Source organism: Corythoichthys intestinalis, chromosome 18 (assembly GCF_030265065.1).
Source record: "Corythoichthys intestinalis isolate RoL2023-P3 chromosome 18, ASM3026506v1, whole genome shotgun sequence".
NCBI lineage: Eukaryota > Metazoa > Chordata > Actinopteri > Syngnathiformes > Syngnathidae > Corythoichthys > Corythoichthys intestinalis.
This window is the reverse complement of record NC_080412.1, coordinates 34,880,649-34,898,812: the sequence shown is the minus strand read 5'-3', so window position 1 is coordinate 34,898,812 and position 18,164 is coordinate 34,880,649. Positions and strand designations below refer to the sequence as shown.

General features: G+C 38.5%; 1 protein-coding gene across 4 annotated transcripts in view; it reads left to right on the top strand.

Annotated features, from left to right (window-relative positions):
- The window catches only part of klhl13 (kelch-like family member 13), a 51,125-nt gene that overhangs the window by 17,685 nt on the left and 15,276 nt on the right, over nt 1–18,164 (top strand). For 2 of the 4 annotated variants that reach the window (XM_057820641.1, XM_057820640.1), the window contains 5 exons: nt 1,706–1,777; nt 6,117–6,258; nt 7,060–7,192; nt 11,887–12,083; nt 12,348–13,143. In XM_057820641.1, coding sequence (XP_057676624.1) covers nt 1,706–1,777; nt 6,117–6,258; nt 7,060–7,192; nt 11,887–12,083; nt 12,348–13,143 — 1,340 coding nt within the window. The remainder of the gene's footprint in view (nt 1–1,705; nt 1,778–6,116; nt 6,259–7,059; nt 7,193–11,886; nt 12,084–12,347; nt 13,144–18,164) is intronic. The other 2 variants (XM_057820643.1, XM_057820642.1) reach the window with 1 other exon arrangement.

Sequence of the window (18,164 nt, the reverse complement as noted above, 5' to 3'; positions counted from 1 at the left end):
GCATGTCTGATTGTATGGGTTTGTATTATTTAGAACAGTTCTTGTAAGCAATGAAAATGTACAGCAATACAACAGATGGTCTGAAAAATCACTTTAGATGCATGTGAATAATTGAGTGAGACACGGAACACATTCCGTGAAAGTAAAACGTATGTTGTTGTATTACAGTAGGGTTTCTAGGATTGCGCTTGACGCTAGTTTTCCATTTTTCATCCTGTCATGTAGTTGACAAACCTTTTAACTGACAAAAAGGATGTTTTTAAAGTAGTGTTTGCATGTGTCTTTAAAGGAATCTCAACCATTCATCAAAAGCATTTTCAATTTCATACCTACATACATGTCCTTAAGAGTGTCAAATTTTACCGACTTCAACTTAAATGAATCTATAATGCTTTTTTATTTTTATTATTGGTTCTGAGCTAGCTAAGGCAGCAAAACTATTCTTCTAAATCTTTCAAGACCCACTGTCATCTCATGGAAAAGCCAAGTTGACTTTAGCTTCTTAAACTGTCACTTGTAAAAGGATGTTTTTAAGCTTTTCACTGACATGAAGAGGATTTGATAGAGTGCCACTTTCATTCCCTCCTGACACTTTTTAGCGGTTTCTTCCACTTTTAACTTTGAACAATTATACTTTCTTCAGAAGCAAACTGTCCAAGACCTAGAATTATGTGCCATATTCATTCGAACCCTTTTTTTTTTTTTTTTAAACTGACGTAAATATTATGCTGCTTTCACATGCTGTGGGCAAGAATGATCCTTACCACTTGCTAATTGGTAGTTATGAGTACGTACTGTTCATGTGCTTTTGTTGTTGTAGCAAAAAAAAACAAAAAAACACATTTCATTTTGGTTTCGTGCGTAGGCTAAATGGTTTTAACCTTTTAATTTATCTACTAGAATAAGAAGAGATTGAATCCAAAAGCAGACGGTAAGTTTTTATTTTGAACTGAACGTTTTAGCAACCACTTGGTTGAAAAATAAGAGTTCTATCAATATGCACACTAGGTTTTGATGCAATCTTAAAAAAGTTTACCATTCACAACTTACTGTTCGCGCTCTGTCATTTTGAAAAGTAAACGGTCATCCCATCTCGAAAACTCGGGTATACTAATGAAATTCCAGTTTTCCAGTCGAAAATACGACTTCTACGTTCACATGCGATTTTCCACTCGACAAGTGGTATTTACCATAATTGCGGCATCATGTGAAGATGGCATTAAAGTGGGCCTGAATTGTTGTACTTTGATATTTATAGTATTTCCTCAAATAATGGCCATCCCTAAAGGATTCTTTTTCCCAATTTGTCATTTGGTGCGTAATCCACTTAGGACAAATAAATTCCGCCTCCTGTTTTTCTCCAGGGAAAAAGAATAGCAACTGTAATTACTCATACTTGGACATCTGCCTCATTGTATGTATATTAGTCATTTGACTGGTTTATTTCTTCACCTGACGTAAATTGGAATAAATAGTATTTAATTTTATGATGCTTAGGACCAGTAAACGTTGTTGTAAAAATTTTAGTTGGAAAAATAAATACCCCCTCGCTATTTTATAAGAGAATAAATAGGCTCGCACTATTCTGCAATGATTGCATAATTCAGTAGAGATCAAACATACAGTACTTTGGTTCCACTGCTGTAAGGGAGTCGTTTCTCATGTTGGATGCTGTAGCTGTTGTCTCTCTGTTTCGTTCTGGCAGCCACCAACACTCCTTTGTGGTGTGGACAAACCACTCTCTGCTCGCTACCTGTCCACCTTACCACCTGACAGGGTAAATGTAAATTTGTCCTTCCTGTGATTGTGATCACTGTGTTTTTTTAGGTGGTAGTAGTGTTGTCAAATTCCTGCTAGTTGCATCGCCATCCTGTGTGACCCTTCATCTTGGTCAGTGTTGTTATTGGCAGCCCTTTTAACTTTTGTTTTAGCGTTAGTAATTTGGACAAAAGTACTTATTAGTCTTAGTCGTATTTTAGTCATGTCAAAATGTGTTCATCGTCGTCTAATTTTAGTCGACGAAATCTAATAAATTTATTTTCAGTTGACAGTTACTCAAAACGTTTTCGTCTGTAATATTCAAAAGGTTTTGTCCAAACAGAGATGTTTCCAACCATTTGAAATGAACATAGACAGACGAGCACATATTTTAGTGTCTACAAGGACGCCAACTTGGTGATTATAATACACACTCAACAGGAAAAGCAGTACATCATTTTCAATGAAAGCCACGAACTACATGTATGTGTATGTGCTAACCTTAGAGTCTAGGCAATCATTATTTCCCAGTAATTGCTCATTTACCAAACAGAATAACTGAAGGTGGGCTATTAGCTAAATGCAGTTTCGCCAACTGGCTCTTCTCTAGATTTACTGACCAGAAAAGCCTGGTAGCTCTGCGTTAGGCTAGCCAGTGTTTTAAGAGGACGCAAGCTAGTGCTAAATCAACTGCTATGCTAATGCTAGGAGTTACATTTAGCATCTGAAGATCACCTGGCACAGACCTTTAAAGGCTGAAGCAGCATTGCATATTGTCTCTTGCCAAGTTACCGTGTTTCCAAACAAGCAAGATGGAGCGCAGCCTAGCTCTAGACACATCCCAAACTCTGGTGAGGAGAGGGTGGGAGAGGTGCAGCACATCTCTAATGAGTGACACGACCCAAACACCGCTATCATGACACCTGGCGCACTCCACGTCTTGTCTTGTCAGACGAAAATTGGCATTCATTTTGTTTTGTTCTAGTCTCCCAAGCCACATTTTTAGCTCGTCATTGTGACTCCATTGTCAAGAAAAGATTGTTGGTCGATGAAATATTTTCATCTGATCTTGGTGTACAAAAACAAAATGAATGTTCAACAGTTTAACAGGCTACCTACTAGAGGTGTGACAAAATATCCAAAATGACCTGAAAATTAAATTCATTGGTTGCCGCTGACGGCCATAGACGTCCATTCCATTTGAAGGTCAAAGGGATTGGACGTCTAGTAATGATAAACTCAATACAATTCACAGCAGAAGGATGAAAAGCTTTTTTTCATTTTATTACTTGTACAGTAAAATATTATAGAATCCTTAACCATGTATCGATAATCGTTATACCGCCATATTGTTAGGTTATCGTTATTGTGAGCCTTGTATCATATCATGAGCTACCCAGAGGTTTCCACCCCTACTACCTACCTACTCTAACTACCGACCAAGAAAAGTAATTGCATCCTGAAACATGCTCCTAACTCTAAATCTAGTTCAATTGTCCGGCCCAGTTGTTTAATAATTTTCTTTGCGCATCACACAGCTCTGTGCTTTACACTCATTAGTTTCTTGCCGGAGTCCAGACACAAAAATGTCACTTCGCATTAAAAGCAAGCACAATCAAGAATCCTCTGGAAAGCAGTTGACTAAGCCGAGGAAGGAAAAAGCACAAAAGTCATTTGAGCATTTTTATTTTGGGAAATGATTTAGTTCAAAAGCTTTATTTTCCTGTAATGCACCTCATGTTTACTTGGACTGACTTTATGCTCATGGCTTTTAGGTGTCAAGTTTATCACAGTGCAGGAGCCTTGAATGGTAAAATTGGAAAACTGCAATTTAGTTCAAATTTTGGGCAATAATTCATTGCTCTGCATGAATATGCTTAACACATTTCCAAAATGGAAATGATATACAGCTGAATAATTACGTGTATGTTAAATGTTTGTCTTGGCTTCATTCTGTCTTTTTGCTGTGATCATTTATGTTCAAGTGTAAAGGTCAGTGAAAGGTTAGAAGCCCATCAGGAGTCATATTCTTTGCACGATGACGTAAAAATCTCTTCAAGCTTCAATGTTTTTGATCTGCCGAGGGAACCGCATGAAATATTAAGGTGAACAAATAACATTAGTGAAGGTCATCCTCATGATCGTATAACCAAGAATGTCATATTCCTATCTGGTTGTATTTGTACACAAGGGTAACCTTTATTGATTCCAGAGTGGAAATTCAAGGACTTACAAAATGCAACTAGTTTTTCATCTACAATAGTCAGTTCTTATCTAAAGTGAGGAAAATAAGTATTTGAACACCCTGCGATTTTGAAGTTCTCCCACTTAGAAATGATGGGTGGGTTTGAAATTTTCATGGTAGTTGCGTGTCCGCTGTGAGACAATCTAAAAAAAAGAAAAATCTAGAAATCACAGTGTATGAATTTTTAACAATTTATTTGTATTATACTGCTGCAAATAAGTATTTGAACTCCTGAGAAAATCAATGTTAATATTTTGTACAGTAGCTTTTGATTAAAATTACTGAGGTCAAACATTTCCTGTAACTTTTCCCCAGGTTTGCGCAGACTGCAGGAGGGATTTGGCATCACAGCTCCACACATATCTTCTCTAGATCAATCAGGTTTCTGGCTGTCACTGAGAAACATGGAGTTTTAAGTTTCCTCCAAAGATTTTCTATTTGGTTTAGTTCTGAAAATTGGATAGGCCCCTCCTGAACCTTGATATGCTTTTTATGATGTTACTCCTTGGTTATTCGGGCTGTCTGCTTCGGGCCATTGTATTGTTGAAAGACCCAGTCATGACCCATTTTCGATGCTGTAAGTGAGGGAAGGAGGTTAATCCCCAAAATCTCACAATACATGGCCCTGGTCATCCTCTCCTTAACACAGGGCAGTCGTCCAGTCCGATGCGCAGAAAAACACCACCAAAGCATGATGCCGCCATCCCCATGCTTTACAGTAGGGATGGTGTTCTTGGGATGGTACTCATCATTCTTCTTCTCTCAAACACTATGTGTGGAATTAAGACCAAAAAGTCCCATTTTGATCTCATATGACCTCATGACTTTGATCTATGACTCCTCTGGATCATCCAAATGATATTTGGTAAACTTAAAACAGGCCTGGACATGTGCTGGTTTAAGCAAGGGAACCTTGCATGCCATGCATGATTTCAAACCATGACGCCTTAGTGTATTACTAATAGTAACCTTTGAAATGGTGGTCCCAGCTACTTTCAGGTCATTCACCAGCTCCTGTGTAGTTCTTGGCTGATTCCTCACCATTCCTAGGATCATTGAGACCCTACGAGGTAGATCTTGCATGGAGCCCAGTCCGAGCGAGATTGACAGTCTTGATTAGCTTCCTCCATTTTCTAATAATTGCTCCAATGGTATCACCAAGCTGCTTGGCAAATGCCCCGTAACCCTGTTCAGCTTTGTAGAGGTCTACAATTCTGTCTCTGGTGTCTTTGGACAGCTCTTTGGGCTTGATCATGTTAGGAATTGCAGTCATCCTGATTGTATGGGGTGGGCAGGTGTTTATATGCGGTTAACCTCCTTAAACAGGTCAAAAAGTCAAGATTCAAAAAGTCCACCTCCACTCCGCTTATTTGTTGGACTTTTTAAAGGCAGCTAGCAGGTCTTAGAGGCTCGCAATTCTAGCTAATAGACAAATCCTGTTCAAATCTTTATTTGCAGCAGTGTAACACAATAAATTGTTAAGAAATCATGCACTTTTATTTCTGGTTGTTTTTTTCTTTAGATTGTCTCTCACAGTGCCTACCATGACAATTTCAAACCCGCCCACCCAGTCAAGTGGGAGAACTTGCAAAATCGTAGGGTGTTCAAATACAGTACTTATTTTCCTCATTGTATACTGAAGGTAATCACCAGTAAGAATGGATTGGTGTGCATTGTTATCATTTTCTTAATTGTCTTAATTGAATAAATTGGTCATGAAATTTATTTTTTTGGTTTAATTGTCCACTCAATCCTGCAGGCTACAGTTGTGTGAAAATGGAGTTATAACCTACTTACATAACGTGCCTATTCTTAACCAAGATTTTTTTCTCTGAATCATGTTAATTCAATTGCACTTTAGTTTCTAAATACTCTTTATTGAATGTATTTTTTGCGTTTACAAATGGATTCCATCGAAAATGTTCATAATGAGAGTTGAATTCAGTTTCATCTGTCGCACAATAGTCATCAGAATCTGGCCTTGCGTTCCATGGGATGAATACACAAGCAGATGTAGGCTTTGGCATTCAAAGCTGGAGTGGCAAGTTTCACTGGAATAAACACGATGGAAATTTAAATACAGTCGACATTAATAAATCCTTTCTCCTCATAGATCCCTCGTGGAGGACGACGACACTCACATGAAAGTGGCTTTGGGCTACGGTGATATGGGCATTTGTGCTCACCTTCAGGCATCAAAGACTGGAAACACACGATTTTTCACAAGCAACACGCACAGCTCCGTGGTTCTTCAGGTGAAACCTCATTTCTATAGGAGAAATGGATCGTATGAAATATTAATACATTTCATTCTAGGCGTGTGACAATATACCGAAAAGGTGACAAATCTTGATACTTTGTTGCCCAAAATGTCATTGGTATTCTCCCATCAAGAATTGATACACCATTTTGAAAAGGTGTTACCGTTAAAAAAAAAAAAAAAGAGAAACGGAACCAACAGAACATTGGTATAGTGTCTATGTTAACTCAGTGGCACTGAAACCTGAGCATTTACAGCCAGTCTTTTGTGGGCATTTAGAGATCGCTTTCTGTCCATTTTAGGGAATTTACAGCTTAATTCATGTTGATTTTAGGTCACTTCCTATTCGTTAGGGACATTCTTGAGTCACTTCCTACTCAGTAACGCAAAGTCAACAGGAAATAATCAGCAAATGCCTCGAAGGGAAAGAGGGTGACCAAAAATCAACAGGAAATGACCTGAAATGCCCTGGAAAGAACTCATTGCCTGGCGTTCGCAGCCACTGACGGCCATAGACATCCAATGTGTTTGAACTGGGAGGGATGGCAACGAATGAACGAATGACATCTACTAGTGATAAACTAATTCCAATTCACAGCAGAAAGATGAAAATAGCTTGTTTTTCAGTATATTAGTTGTATAGTAGAAAATGGTAGAAATATTTCCTGACCCATGTATCGATAATTGTTGTATCGGCATATCGTGAGATCATCGCCATGTATCGCATATTGTATCGTGAAGTACCCAGAGGTTCCCACCACTATTTCATTCTTTACTATCATTTTCTTCTTTGAAGGGCTTTGACCAGCTGAGAATAGAGGGACTCCTATGTGATGTCACTCTGGTGGCTGGTGACGGTGATGAAGCCTTCCCGGTACATCGAGCAATGATGGCCTCGTCCTCTGACTATTTCAAAGCCATGTTCACAGGTGGGTCAGAATTGAGTAGGAATAGTTGCTCCTCCTTTTCATTTTTGGTATAAATTATTCATAGGATGGCACCCTCAACATCGATTACGATGGGCTCGTTAATCTTTCTTTACTTTCATCATATGTACAGCATTTTTTTTTCAATTATTCATGAACGCATTCATACTTTAACACAGTAGCAGTTATATCACTATTGCTTTACCCGTAAAGAGCTGTGCTTACATCCTACACTTTTGTGGGAGTATGAATGCCAAGGCCTTGAGAAATAGCAGTGATAACATTCTTGTTGCATTCAAAGGCAAGAATAGGCTTGCACGGTCCGTGTACCTTTCAGCGATTCAGTTTTCCTTATTTTGAAAAACGAGCCCAATTCGTTTTTTTTGTTGTTTTTTTTTATGTGTATTAACAAAAAATGAGAAACTACTCTCCTCTTGTTTCCTGATTAAAAACTGGTAAGGCAAGGCAATATTATTTATATAGCACAATTCAACATAAGGAAATTCAAAGTGCATTACACCACATGAAGATCATGAAAATCGCGTTAAATCAATAGAACGTAAAAACAAAGATAATCGAAACAGGAAATAAAATTATACATAAAAACGCATTTAATCACGAAAAAAAAATACAGCTACTACTAATAATAATTGAAATCAGAAATTGAGATGAAGCACAGGAGGAATAGAAAGCAAATAGATTGAAATATATTGACAGTTATGGATATGCTGTTCTAAACAAAAGCATTTTGAGCCCTGATTTAAAGGAGCTAACAGTTTGAGCATACTTCAGACCTTCAGGTAACTTGTTCCAGAGTTGAGGAGCATAATAACTAAATGCTGCCTCACCCTGCTTGGTTCTTGTTCTTGGAACATGCAGGAAACCGGTTCCAGTTGACCTTAGGGTCCTAGATGTTTCATAGGTCCAGTTTCCTTGTATTTGTGAGGACTGTGGCTGCAGCATTCTGTACTAGCTGCAGCTTCCTGACTGATTTTTAATCAAGAAAAATCAGATTAAGACCTATAAATATACCGTTGGTAATTCAATAACGAAAAACAAGACTTAATCCCTATTTCCAATATCAGTTAATTGAATTGAAATCGAAAAATGAGCCCAATTCGTTTTTTTAAATTTTTTATGTGTATTAACAAAAAACGCCAAATAAATCGTCTCATGTTTCATGATTAAAAACTGGTAATTCAATAACAGAAAACGAGCCTTAATTCGTATTTGCAATATCAGTTTATTGAAATTGGAAAAACAAAACTTTTGCTTTCCACCAACTTCGCTTTTATAACGAGCCATGACCCGGAAGACTATCTTCTTCTTATAAATTAATATGCGGCTGCAGCAGGGTCTCGTCGCCCCCTGGTGCTAAAAATCAGCATGGGTACTTCATTTCTTCAAACAATGGCTTTGGACGCCTATGCCAATTCAAACGTGAAAATGACAACAAATGGCTTGACATAATCTGCACACTTGTCTAGCCAATTTGGCCCTACATCTTCTCATAAGGTTACACGTTTGCCATCACGAAACAAACTGTACGACTCCATCCTACTTACCGATGAATAGGGGTGTCATTACAGCCATGTTCTGGACCTCAAAAATTTTTGTTTTCCAGAATTAGAAGGAAAAACGAATGGCCATAAGGCATACGTACCTTGCACTCGAGAAGGGAATCTTGGGGCACTTAACAATTCGATTACGATTATGACACAGAGGCTACGATTCGAGTATAATTCGATTATTGGTGCACCTCACAACGCCCCCCCGCCCCCAGCTATTAGCTGCTTTTAATGTTTACTAGATTAGTTACAAAACTTGTACAAAAATCATCTCAGGCTTAACTAAACTACTATTAAATTATCAAGTTAACAGTTGAAACCAGTATATAAAACTCAAGTCCCCATTCTGTATCAGTAGCGTTAACCAACATTCAATTTAATGTTGTGAATCAACCGTCAAAGTTGTTAAAATTGCTCCCATTATTCCGTAATTTCCCTTCAGTCTACTTTCGATATGTGAAAGTTATAAAAGTGTTTAATCATTTAAAGATAGATTCAAGTCAAGATTTTGCCGATTTAGGAGTATTTTAGATAAAAAGTTAATTAGGTTCGCTTGGAAGGTTTGCTACAACAGCCTTTCAGAGAAGTCTACTGCTTTAAAATGGCAGCTGTTTACTAACGCCGGCAAGTCTGTCATTTTGCATCTAGTTCTCTATACATGTGCTGCTAACGCCGCAGAGTCCGTCATTTCGCGTCTAGTTCTATATACATGTGATATCTACCGTAGCATTATGTGGACGTAGTTTGTAGCAACTTTGTTTGGGCGTTGTTTGAAGCCGTAGTCAGATATTATTATTTTGTTTATCTAGCGGCATAAGTTGTCGGTCCATTACTCATTGCATCCCGAAGACCACGCTGACTGTGATTTAGTTCCGTTTTATTTGGCATATTTCAATAATCGGAATTTGGATGTTAGTGAATCATTCTCGAATCGTCCACGAGCGAATCATCGAAGAATGAGAAATTTTACCTTGCACCATGTTAGGCCGTGTATCGATTACTTGGGTTTTTTCTGTGCATAAAATATTGTAGGGCTGCAACGATTAATCGATTAACTCGAGTAATGCGATCAGAAAAAGCTTCGAATCAAATTTTGCTGCTTCGATGATCCATTTAATTGGTGGCATTGTAATGGTTTGTTTTGAAAGTGTTGCATTTAGTTTAGTTATAGTGGCAACTAGAGCTGGGGATCTTTGGGCAACTAACGATTACGATTACAATTCAGAGACTCCGATTCGATTATAAAACGATTATTGATGCACCCCCCCTCCTTTTAAAAAAAAAATAAATAAAATTTAATGTTTTGTACATTAGTTCCAAAATTATTCAAAAATCCTCTCAGGCTAAACCAAACTACTATTTCAGTGTCAAGTTAACATATAACAGTAAACAAATTTACAAAAATAACAGTAAATAAAAAACTCCAGTCCCCATTCTGTATCAGCAGCTTTCAACTACATTCAATTAAATTAATGTTGTGAATCAACTGTTACAGTTGTTAAAATTGCTCCTGTTATTCCATAATTTCCCCTCTGTCTACTTTTGTCAAAGTATTAACACTATTTCATCATTTAAAGATAGATTCAAGACAAGATTCTGCCGATTTAGTAGTATTTTAGATAAAAAGTTAATTAGGTTCGCTACAACAGAGCCTTCTAGAGAGGTCTACTGCTTTAAGATGGCGGCCGTTTACTTACGCCGGAAAGTCTGTCATTCGCATCTCTGTTCTCAATAATACATGGTCTAACACAGACGTCGTCTGTCATTTTGCATTTAGTTCTACATATATACGATATCTACTGTAGCCGTATGTTTGTAGCAACTAGCAACTGGGCGTTCTTTGTAGCGGCTGTGAGCCGCAGTCAAGTATGATTGCATTTTTTTATCTAGCGGCATGAGTTGAACATGATATTTACTCTCGGTCCGTTCCTCATTGCGTCCTAAAGACCGCGCTGACTGTGTTTTACTTCAGCTTTACCTGGTATAATTCAATAATCGGAATTTGGATATTTGTGAATCGTTCTCGAATCTTCCACGGCCGAATCGCAAATAATCTAAGAATCGGAAGTTTTGCATGCCTCTAGTGGCAACAGTGAATAACTCGTCTAACATGGCCGAATCCTGCTGCTCCCTGTTAAGACTAACATAAGGTATGTTTTTATTTGAGCTCATGTTTTTTTATGCATTCGTTATTTGGTTTAGAAGTATAATTGGCAGTTTGTTTGTGGGAGTATATGTTTCAACGAATTGTTAAGAGCTTTGTTTAAAAAAAAAAAAAAAAAAGCATTTTATAGCATTTAAGCTAACGGACTTTTGCTATTCAAGTTAGCCAACTGTTCTTTTGTTGTACTCCTCATTTATTTATTTTTTATATCGTTTGAGGCTAAACTCGGATATTTTAATGTAGTTTTTAATGCATTTATTGCTCTTGTCAAATGAAAATACAATTCTGCAGTTTAAAGAAACACTCATGAATTTTATTTTGTATTTGCATTTAATGCTCTTTTGAAAGTGTTATCTTATCAAGCAAATGAAAATTTTTGAAATCATAAACACTTGTATTTATTTTTACATATCCTGAAATTTATTCTGCAAGGAATTAAATGTCAATAATCTGATTACTCGATTATTCGAACTAATTGATCGATTACTCAATTACATAAATATTCGATAGCTGCATTCCTAAAATATTTATAATGTAGGTCAGGCGTCTCCAAACTGGTTCTCGAGGGCCATTGTGCGTCCTAGTTTTTGTTCATACTGATCAAGTACAGACTTTTTAACCAATGTGGTTTGTACTAAAACAAGCAGCACCTGACTGCAATCAACTAATTACACTTACAAAACACCAGATTGGTGTAAAGGTCTGTACGTTATCGGTATGAACAAAAACCAGGACCCTCAGCGACCCTATGTGTAATAGTTTGGAGACCAGTGATTGTTGGTGTTTCTCACTTCATAGTTAAGTTTCTATGCGTGGAATTTGATTTCTTCTTAAATTTCAGTTTATGTCCTTTTTATTAATGAATGTAGCTGCCTTCAGATGTGCCACTCAAACAAAATTATGTATTAGTCGTGTGGCAGCATCTACTCTACATTTACTTTATACCTTTCTTTACTCTGATGCAGGTGGAATGAAAGAACAGGACTTAATGTGCATCAAGCTCCACGGAGTAAACCGAATAGGCCTAAAGAAAATCATCGACTTCATCTACACAGCCAAGTTGTCACTCAACATGGAGAATCTGCAAGACACACTCGAGGCAGCCAGCTTCTTACAAATCCTTCCGGTGTTGGATTTTTGCAAGGTTTTTCTTATATCTGGGGTAAGCAAGTGTTTTCAGCGCACTAAGGAAGTAAAGCAGATTTATTTTTGGTTTTTTTTTTTCCATGAACAAGGCTATACATTTATCTTGGTATGAATTACTTAAATAACATGTCATTTTAAATGAGATCTATTGATAAAAATGCAAAATTTCACTTTTATTTTGGCTGCTTTTCCAATTCTATTATCCTGTACTGCATGTTGTGTATTCAATCACCCTTAACTGCAGCGTAATAATTTTCGCTCTCTCGCTCTCTCTCTGCAGGTTTCCCTTGACAACTGTGTCGAGGTGGGCCGCATTGCCAACGCGTACAACCTCACTGAGGTGGACAAATATGTCAACAATTTCATACTGAAAAACTTTCCCTCGCTATTGGGCACAGGCGAGTTTGTCAAGCTGCCGTTCGAGCGCTTGGCATTTGTTTTGTCCAGCAATAGCTTGAAACACTGCACTGAATTAGACCTCTTCAAGGCCGCTTGTCGCTGGCTTCGCTACGAGGACAGCCGCATGGACTACGCCTCCAAGCTTATGAAGAACATCCGCTTTCCCCTCATGAACCCACAGGAGCTCATCAATCATGTACAGACGGTGGACTTCATGCGCACAGACAACACGTGCGTCAACCTTCTCCTGGAAGCTAGCAACTACCAAATGATGCCCTATATGCAGCCAGTCATGCAGTCGGAACGGACAGCCATCCGCTCAGACAGCGCCCACTTGGTCACGTTGGGCGGTGTCCTGCGGCAGCAGCTTGTGGTCAGCAAAGAGCTGCGTCTGTTTGACGAGAAAGCGCACGAATGGAAAGCACTGGCACCTATGGACGCGCCTCGCTACCAACACGGCATTGCGGTCATTGGTAACTTCCTCTACGTGGTGGGAGGCCAAAGCAACTATGACACCAAAGGCAAGACAGCAGTGGACACAGTGTTTCGCTATGACCCGCGCTATAACAAATGGATGCAGGTGGCATGCCTTAATGAGAAGCGAACCTTCTTCCACCTCAGTGCACTCAAGGGACACCTTTATGCTGTAGGTGGAAGAAATGCGGCTGGGGAGCTCGGTGAGTTTCTTTTTTCTTATCCCATTTTTTTCTCACTTTGGTGAATAAACAGAAAAATTTAAATGAAAGAAATTGCAAACTCCAATACAAAGGACTCCTCTGGGAAAGAATATGGTTTAATAAGACACAGAGATATAATTATCATAGTTTTATATTGGTTTTTGTGAAGATATTCCATTTAAGAAAATGCAGTGGAGCCTTGTTTATTGTCAGGAATAGGTTCTTGACCTACAGGGATTGGACGAAGTAATGGAAATGCCTAACATTTTGGCATCATAATCATTGAACATAATTGTTAAAGAATGGCATGAGGAACCTTCTAATGAAGCTGAGCATCTCCGATGGCCGGCACAATCCCCAGACCTCAACATAATTGAGCATTTATGGTCAATTTTAGAGATTCAATTAAGACGTCGATTTCCACCGCCATCGTCTCAAAAAGAGTTGAAGGGTAATATAACTCAAGAATGGCTTCAATATCTTTTGGAAACAATTCACAAGTTGTATCAATCAATACCTAAGAGTCTGTAATTGCCGCAAAAGGCAGACCTACACCATATTAAATTAGTTTTTGTTAATTTTTTTTTTTAAGGTGTTTCCACTATTTTGTCCAACCTCTGTATGTGGTAAGTTTTAGAGCAGGGGTGCTCATTGTCTGTAGCAGCAGTTCTGTGTTTACAGTGAAACACAATTTGTTTTTTTTTTCTTCATCAGAAATACGTACGTAGTTGCGACATGTTTTGGTTTTAAATTATATTTTTAAGGTCTTAAAAAGCATTAAATTTGGCTTTTAAAATGGTGTAAGAACCATGTAAAAAAACTTGTTGAACAATACTGTTCATTCCACTTTAACAGAACCCTGAGCTGGGAAAAAAATCTTTGAGCAGAATTATTTCTGGTACAAATATTTACAACTGAGCGATCATTTGTATTTCAGGAGAGTAAAATAATCTTAAGGTCTTGACCTGTGGTAACTGATGGTGATGATAATGATGCTTTCGCCTGAGATAGGCCATTAAGTGTGTGTTCCTATGGGAATCCGTGTTTTAGTTCATGTCATGCAAAGTCTGGAATTGAAGTAATTGCGGACCGCAGTGCTGCACCACCCAATACTTGAATTGCGTTTTTAGAAAATGACCACCATGAAAGCCATCATCTTTTCCGGGGTTATAATTAGATTAAAGAGCAGCGCCCCAATTCATTGCCTGGCCACCCCACGGCCAATTCTTGCTTCTGCTTTATTTTAGCTCAATCGCTCTTCCTCTCCTTTCCGGTGTTCTTACTATTATGTGGATTTGAGTTTAAACAGAACAAAAGCATTTACGATGTAATTGGATCCATTTTCTGTATCTTCTTGTGAACAACATTATTAAGATGTGTGTGTCTAACTGGATTTTGACAATAAACTTGGGGACACCAGTGAAAAAATTGTTGTGACTGATAATGCATTACAATATTTTTTATGACCTTCTTATAGTTCCCTATCTGGCAGAGTGTTCCGAGTCAGCGAGGTTCTTTTTTTATTGGTGCTCATTCAATCTCTCTTTCTTGCTTGTGGTCTTTTCCAACAAAGCTATGTGTAAAGATAATACTTTATCTTTTTTTTTCTTATTGCGTCTTAATCCCCTGAGATTATTGGGACTAATCGGACTCCACAGAACACTTGTCGCTTGCCGATCCAATTACTGGGTTCTGTCCCCTGTGTTCTGTGCCAAATATGAAGGTCACAAATGTACTGTGGCTTGATTCACTTTTGCCAGTTGTCTCTGGATGCCCACTGGTTAAAATATGATTTGTAAGGAGGGGATGGGGGATGCGTTGGGACCTACAGGCAATATTATGGTAATGCTTCACAATAAGGCATTTCATCCTATAAATAGAAAGCATATCAGCTATGATCATATTCGTTCATCCTCTGAATTGTTTATCGTTACAAAGCGTCGCGGGAGTGCTGGAGCATATCCCAGTTAACAACGAGCAGGGGGCAGGGTACACCCTGAGCTGGTTGCCAGCCAGTTTCAAGGCACATAGAGACAACCATTCACGCACATACTCAATGGGTGTGTTTACATGGACAAAATTTCTTCAATCCGATCAGCGTTCAGATTAAAATTATGATCAGATGCACTGTGTTCATGGACACAAAAAATATTGATCCAATTAGGTCTTGCATGTTCATGCATCAGAACATCAGTCGGAACAAATTATTTTGAAGTTTTTTAAAGATTTACCCTATCATAATAACGTAGTGTACATATTTTTTTTTTTAATGTATTTTTGATTCAAGTGTTCGCTAAAATGTTGAATTACAAAAACACAGTTTATATTTTGATGGATTCTCGTATTGTTGTTGTAGATCAGTGGTCTTTAAACAATTCCACATAGAGCCACAGTGGGTGCAGGATTTCTCTCCAACAAAACAAGACCACACCTTTTCACCAATCTGGTGTTTTATAAGTGTAATCAGTTGATTGCAGTCAGGTGCTGCTTCATTTAGTTCAATCCACATTGGTTAAAAGGTCTATGCTTGATCGGTATGAACAAAAACCAGGACCCACAGTGGCCCTCAGGGACTGGTTCGGAGACCCCTGTTATAGATTAATTGATAGGTCTAAAATTGTTTTCTCCATGCAACAAACCAAAGTTAAGTCCGTATCTGCTCTGTCTTTTTGCTACGACAGCAAAATCACATGAACAGGACATAGTCATAATTACCAATGTGGTAAGGTTCATTTTTCCCTACCAATGTGGTAAGGTTCATTTTTCCCACAGCATGTGAAGGTAGCATGACTAAATATATCAGAAAAAAATAGAAGAGGAGGAAGCCCTACTGACTTCCGTGTCAACAAAACGTTGTTCGGTCCATCTAGGCATTAAACGTTAGCGTTATTTCATATATTTTTCCCATTTATCCACCATCAAGTCTTTCAGACACAATTTGGAGTGCTCAATCAGCCTACCATGCATGTTTTTGGGGATGTGGGAGGAAACCGGAAAAACCCACATGGGCACGAGACGAACATGAAAACTCCACACAGCGAGGCCGGGATTGGACCAACAATCTCATAACTGTGAGATGGACGTGCTAACCACTCTTCCACTGTGCCTCCCATTATTATTATACACTAGTAAATCGACATACGAATTTAATTCATTCCTAGACTTTGTATGTCAAAATGGTCATATGTCGAGACGGATTTCCCTGTAGGAATACATTATAGTTCAATTAATTCGTTGCGCAGAAATTGCGACACCGTCGTAAATCGTCGTATCTCATGAAGAGTCAAATTTTACGTCGTGTGTCAAAAAAATCATACGTCTAGGTACCGCTGTATTTTGTTTTTAAATCACAATTATTTTTTATTTACAATTATGTGCACTGCAGGTTTTTTTTTTTTTTGCTGTGGTGAGTCGCGTGCCACGGCGAAATTGCGTCATATCATGACAAGTGATTCTTTTTTTTCCCTTCATTTTTTTTTTTCCCCAAGAAGAACCATAACAAAGATGTATTGAAATATAGCCAGGATAATGTATTTCTCAGCTACGGTACATGTACATGAAATGCTTAGCTGATTACAGCTACATTACCCTATGTAATTATACGACTTTTTTTCTCATAGCAATAGTACGACTTACGTCCTTCTTTTTCCTTTTATTTGGCCCTAATACATACTACATTACCATAACAATAATGGTCCTTCCGTTAACGGACCAATTTCAAGGAGTAGGGGGATATTCTAAAAGCCGTGTAAAGAGTTTTACTATTTTCAGTGAGAAGGTGAATAGTTTTTGTTGTTCGTGAACTACATTTCCACACAAACGCACATCGAGGTACCATTTAGCTTAGCAAGGAAAGATATGAGTCATTTTTCGAGTGTCCCTGAGCTCGCGAAACTTGGGGGGGGGGGGGGGGGGGGGTTGATTATCAAGGTTTCGTCAGCCGTGATTGCGTATATCCTTCGACCAAAACAGCCTAATAGCACAGATATAAGTATGCCTGCCCCTCTGCTATTGGATGCATTGTTGACGTTAGCTCCGCGGCTCTCTGAAAATGGAGCACAGCTCTATTTTGGGCCACGCCTCTTGGCGCAAATTCATTCAAACTTGCCTTTCTGTCCAAGACGGCCGTCCACCGCTCACTTTCGCCTAAAAGTCAAATCCAAAATACTATAATGCCCCGGATGGGGGGAAGAAGGGGAGGAGTCGGTATTGGCTTACCCACTTTATTGTGGCAACAATAATAAAGAAAAAGAAAAACAATAACAAAATAACTGCGGGCTGCAGCGACATGCAACCAATGTCTCTCGTTATCTCGCCCGTTCTCCCATTCTTTGTACTTGCTTCCACCTACGTCACAGCTCCCCAGTCCAATTGCATCTTAAGGGGGTTGCGCTTAGTTATGGACATTGCAATACACAATGAACAGTTTGCCGCTGAACCCTTCACGCTCGGCTGCCGCTAGTTTGAAACTGCCTTAAAAAATATATAATTTGCAAGGCGTGGCGGCTTTTATTTTGGTGATGCGGTGCTCCACAATCTTTTATATGTAGGGGAAACCCTGCACTGCTAATGATAATGATGAGTGAGCAAAGTCATCCCACCCACTGAGAAACCTGCTTGTCTGTAGAGTGGGTAAGACTCACTAAAATTTAAACTAATTTTATTCATTTTCCGTGCTTTGTTGCTTCACAGATATGTATGTAAAGAGGCTTCAATTAACGTTGTTGTTTGTAAAAGTGTTTTGTGTTAATGCTAGTCAGTACTATTCATCATCCCTCCAGCTTCTTGCAAAGAAAATACAGTATATTAATAATTGAGTGCATTCTCTTGCCCTGCTGTTTTTTGTTGTTGTTGTTATGCAGATGTTGCATTGCTAATAAAGAAGGCATTACTCCAAACTTCTGTTGTTGCAGCACACAAATTCACCGAAGAACCACGCTTCAGTATCAAATCGACTAAATTACCTTTAAACGTCATTCCGTACATCGCTATTTCTTTCCCAGATCATTGCAGATTTTGTA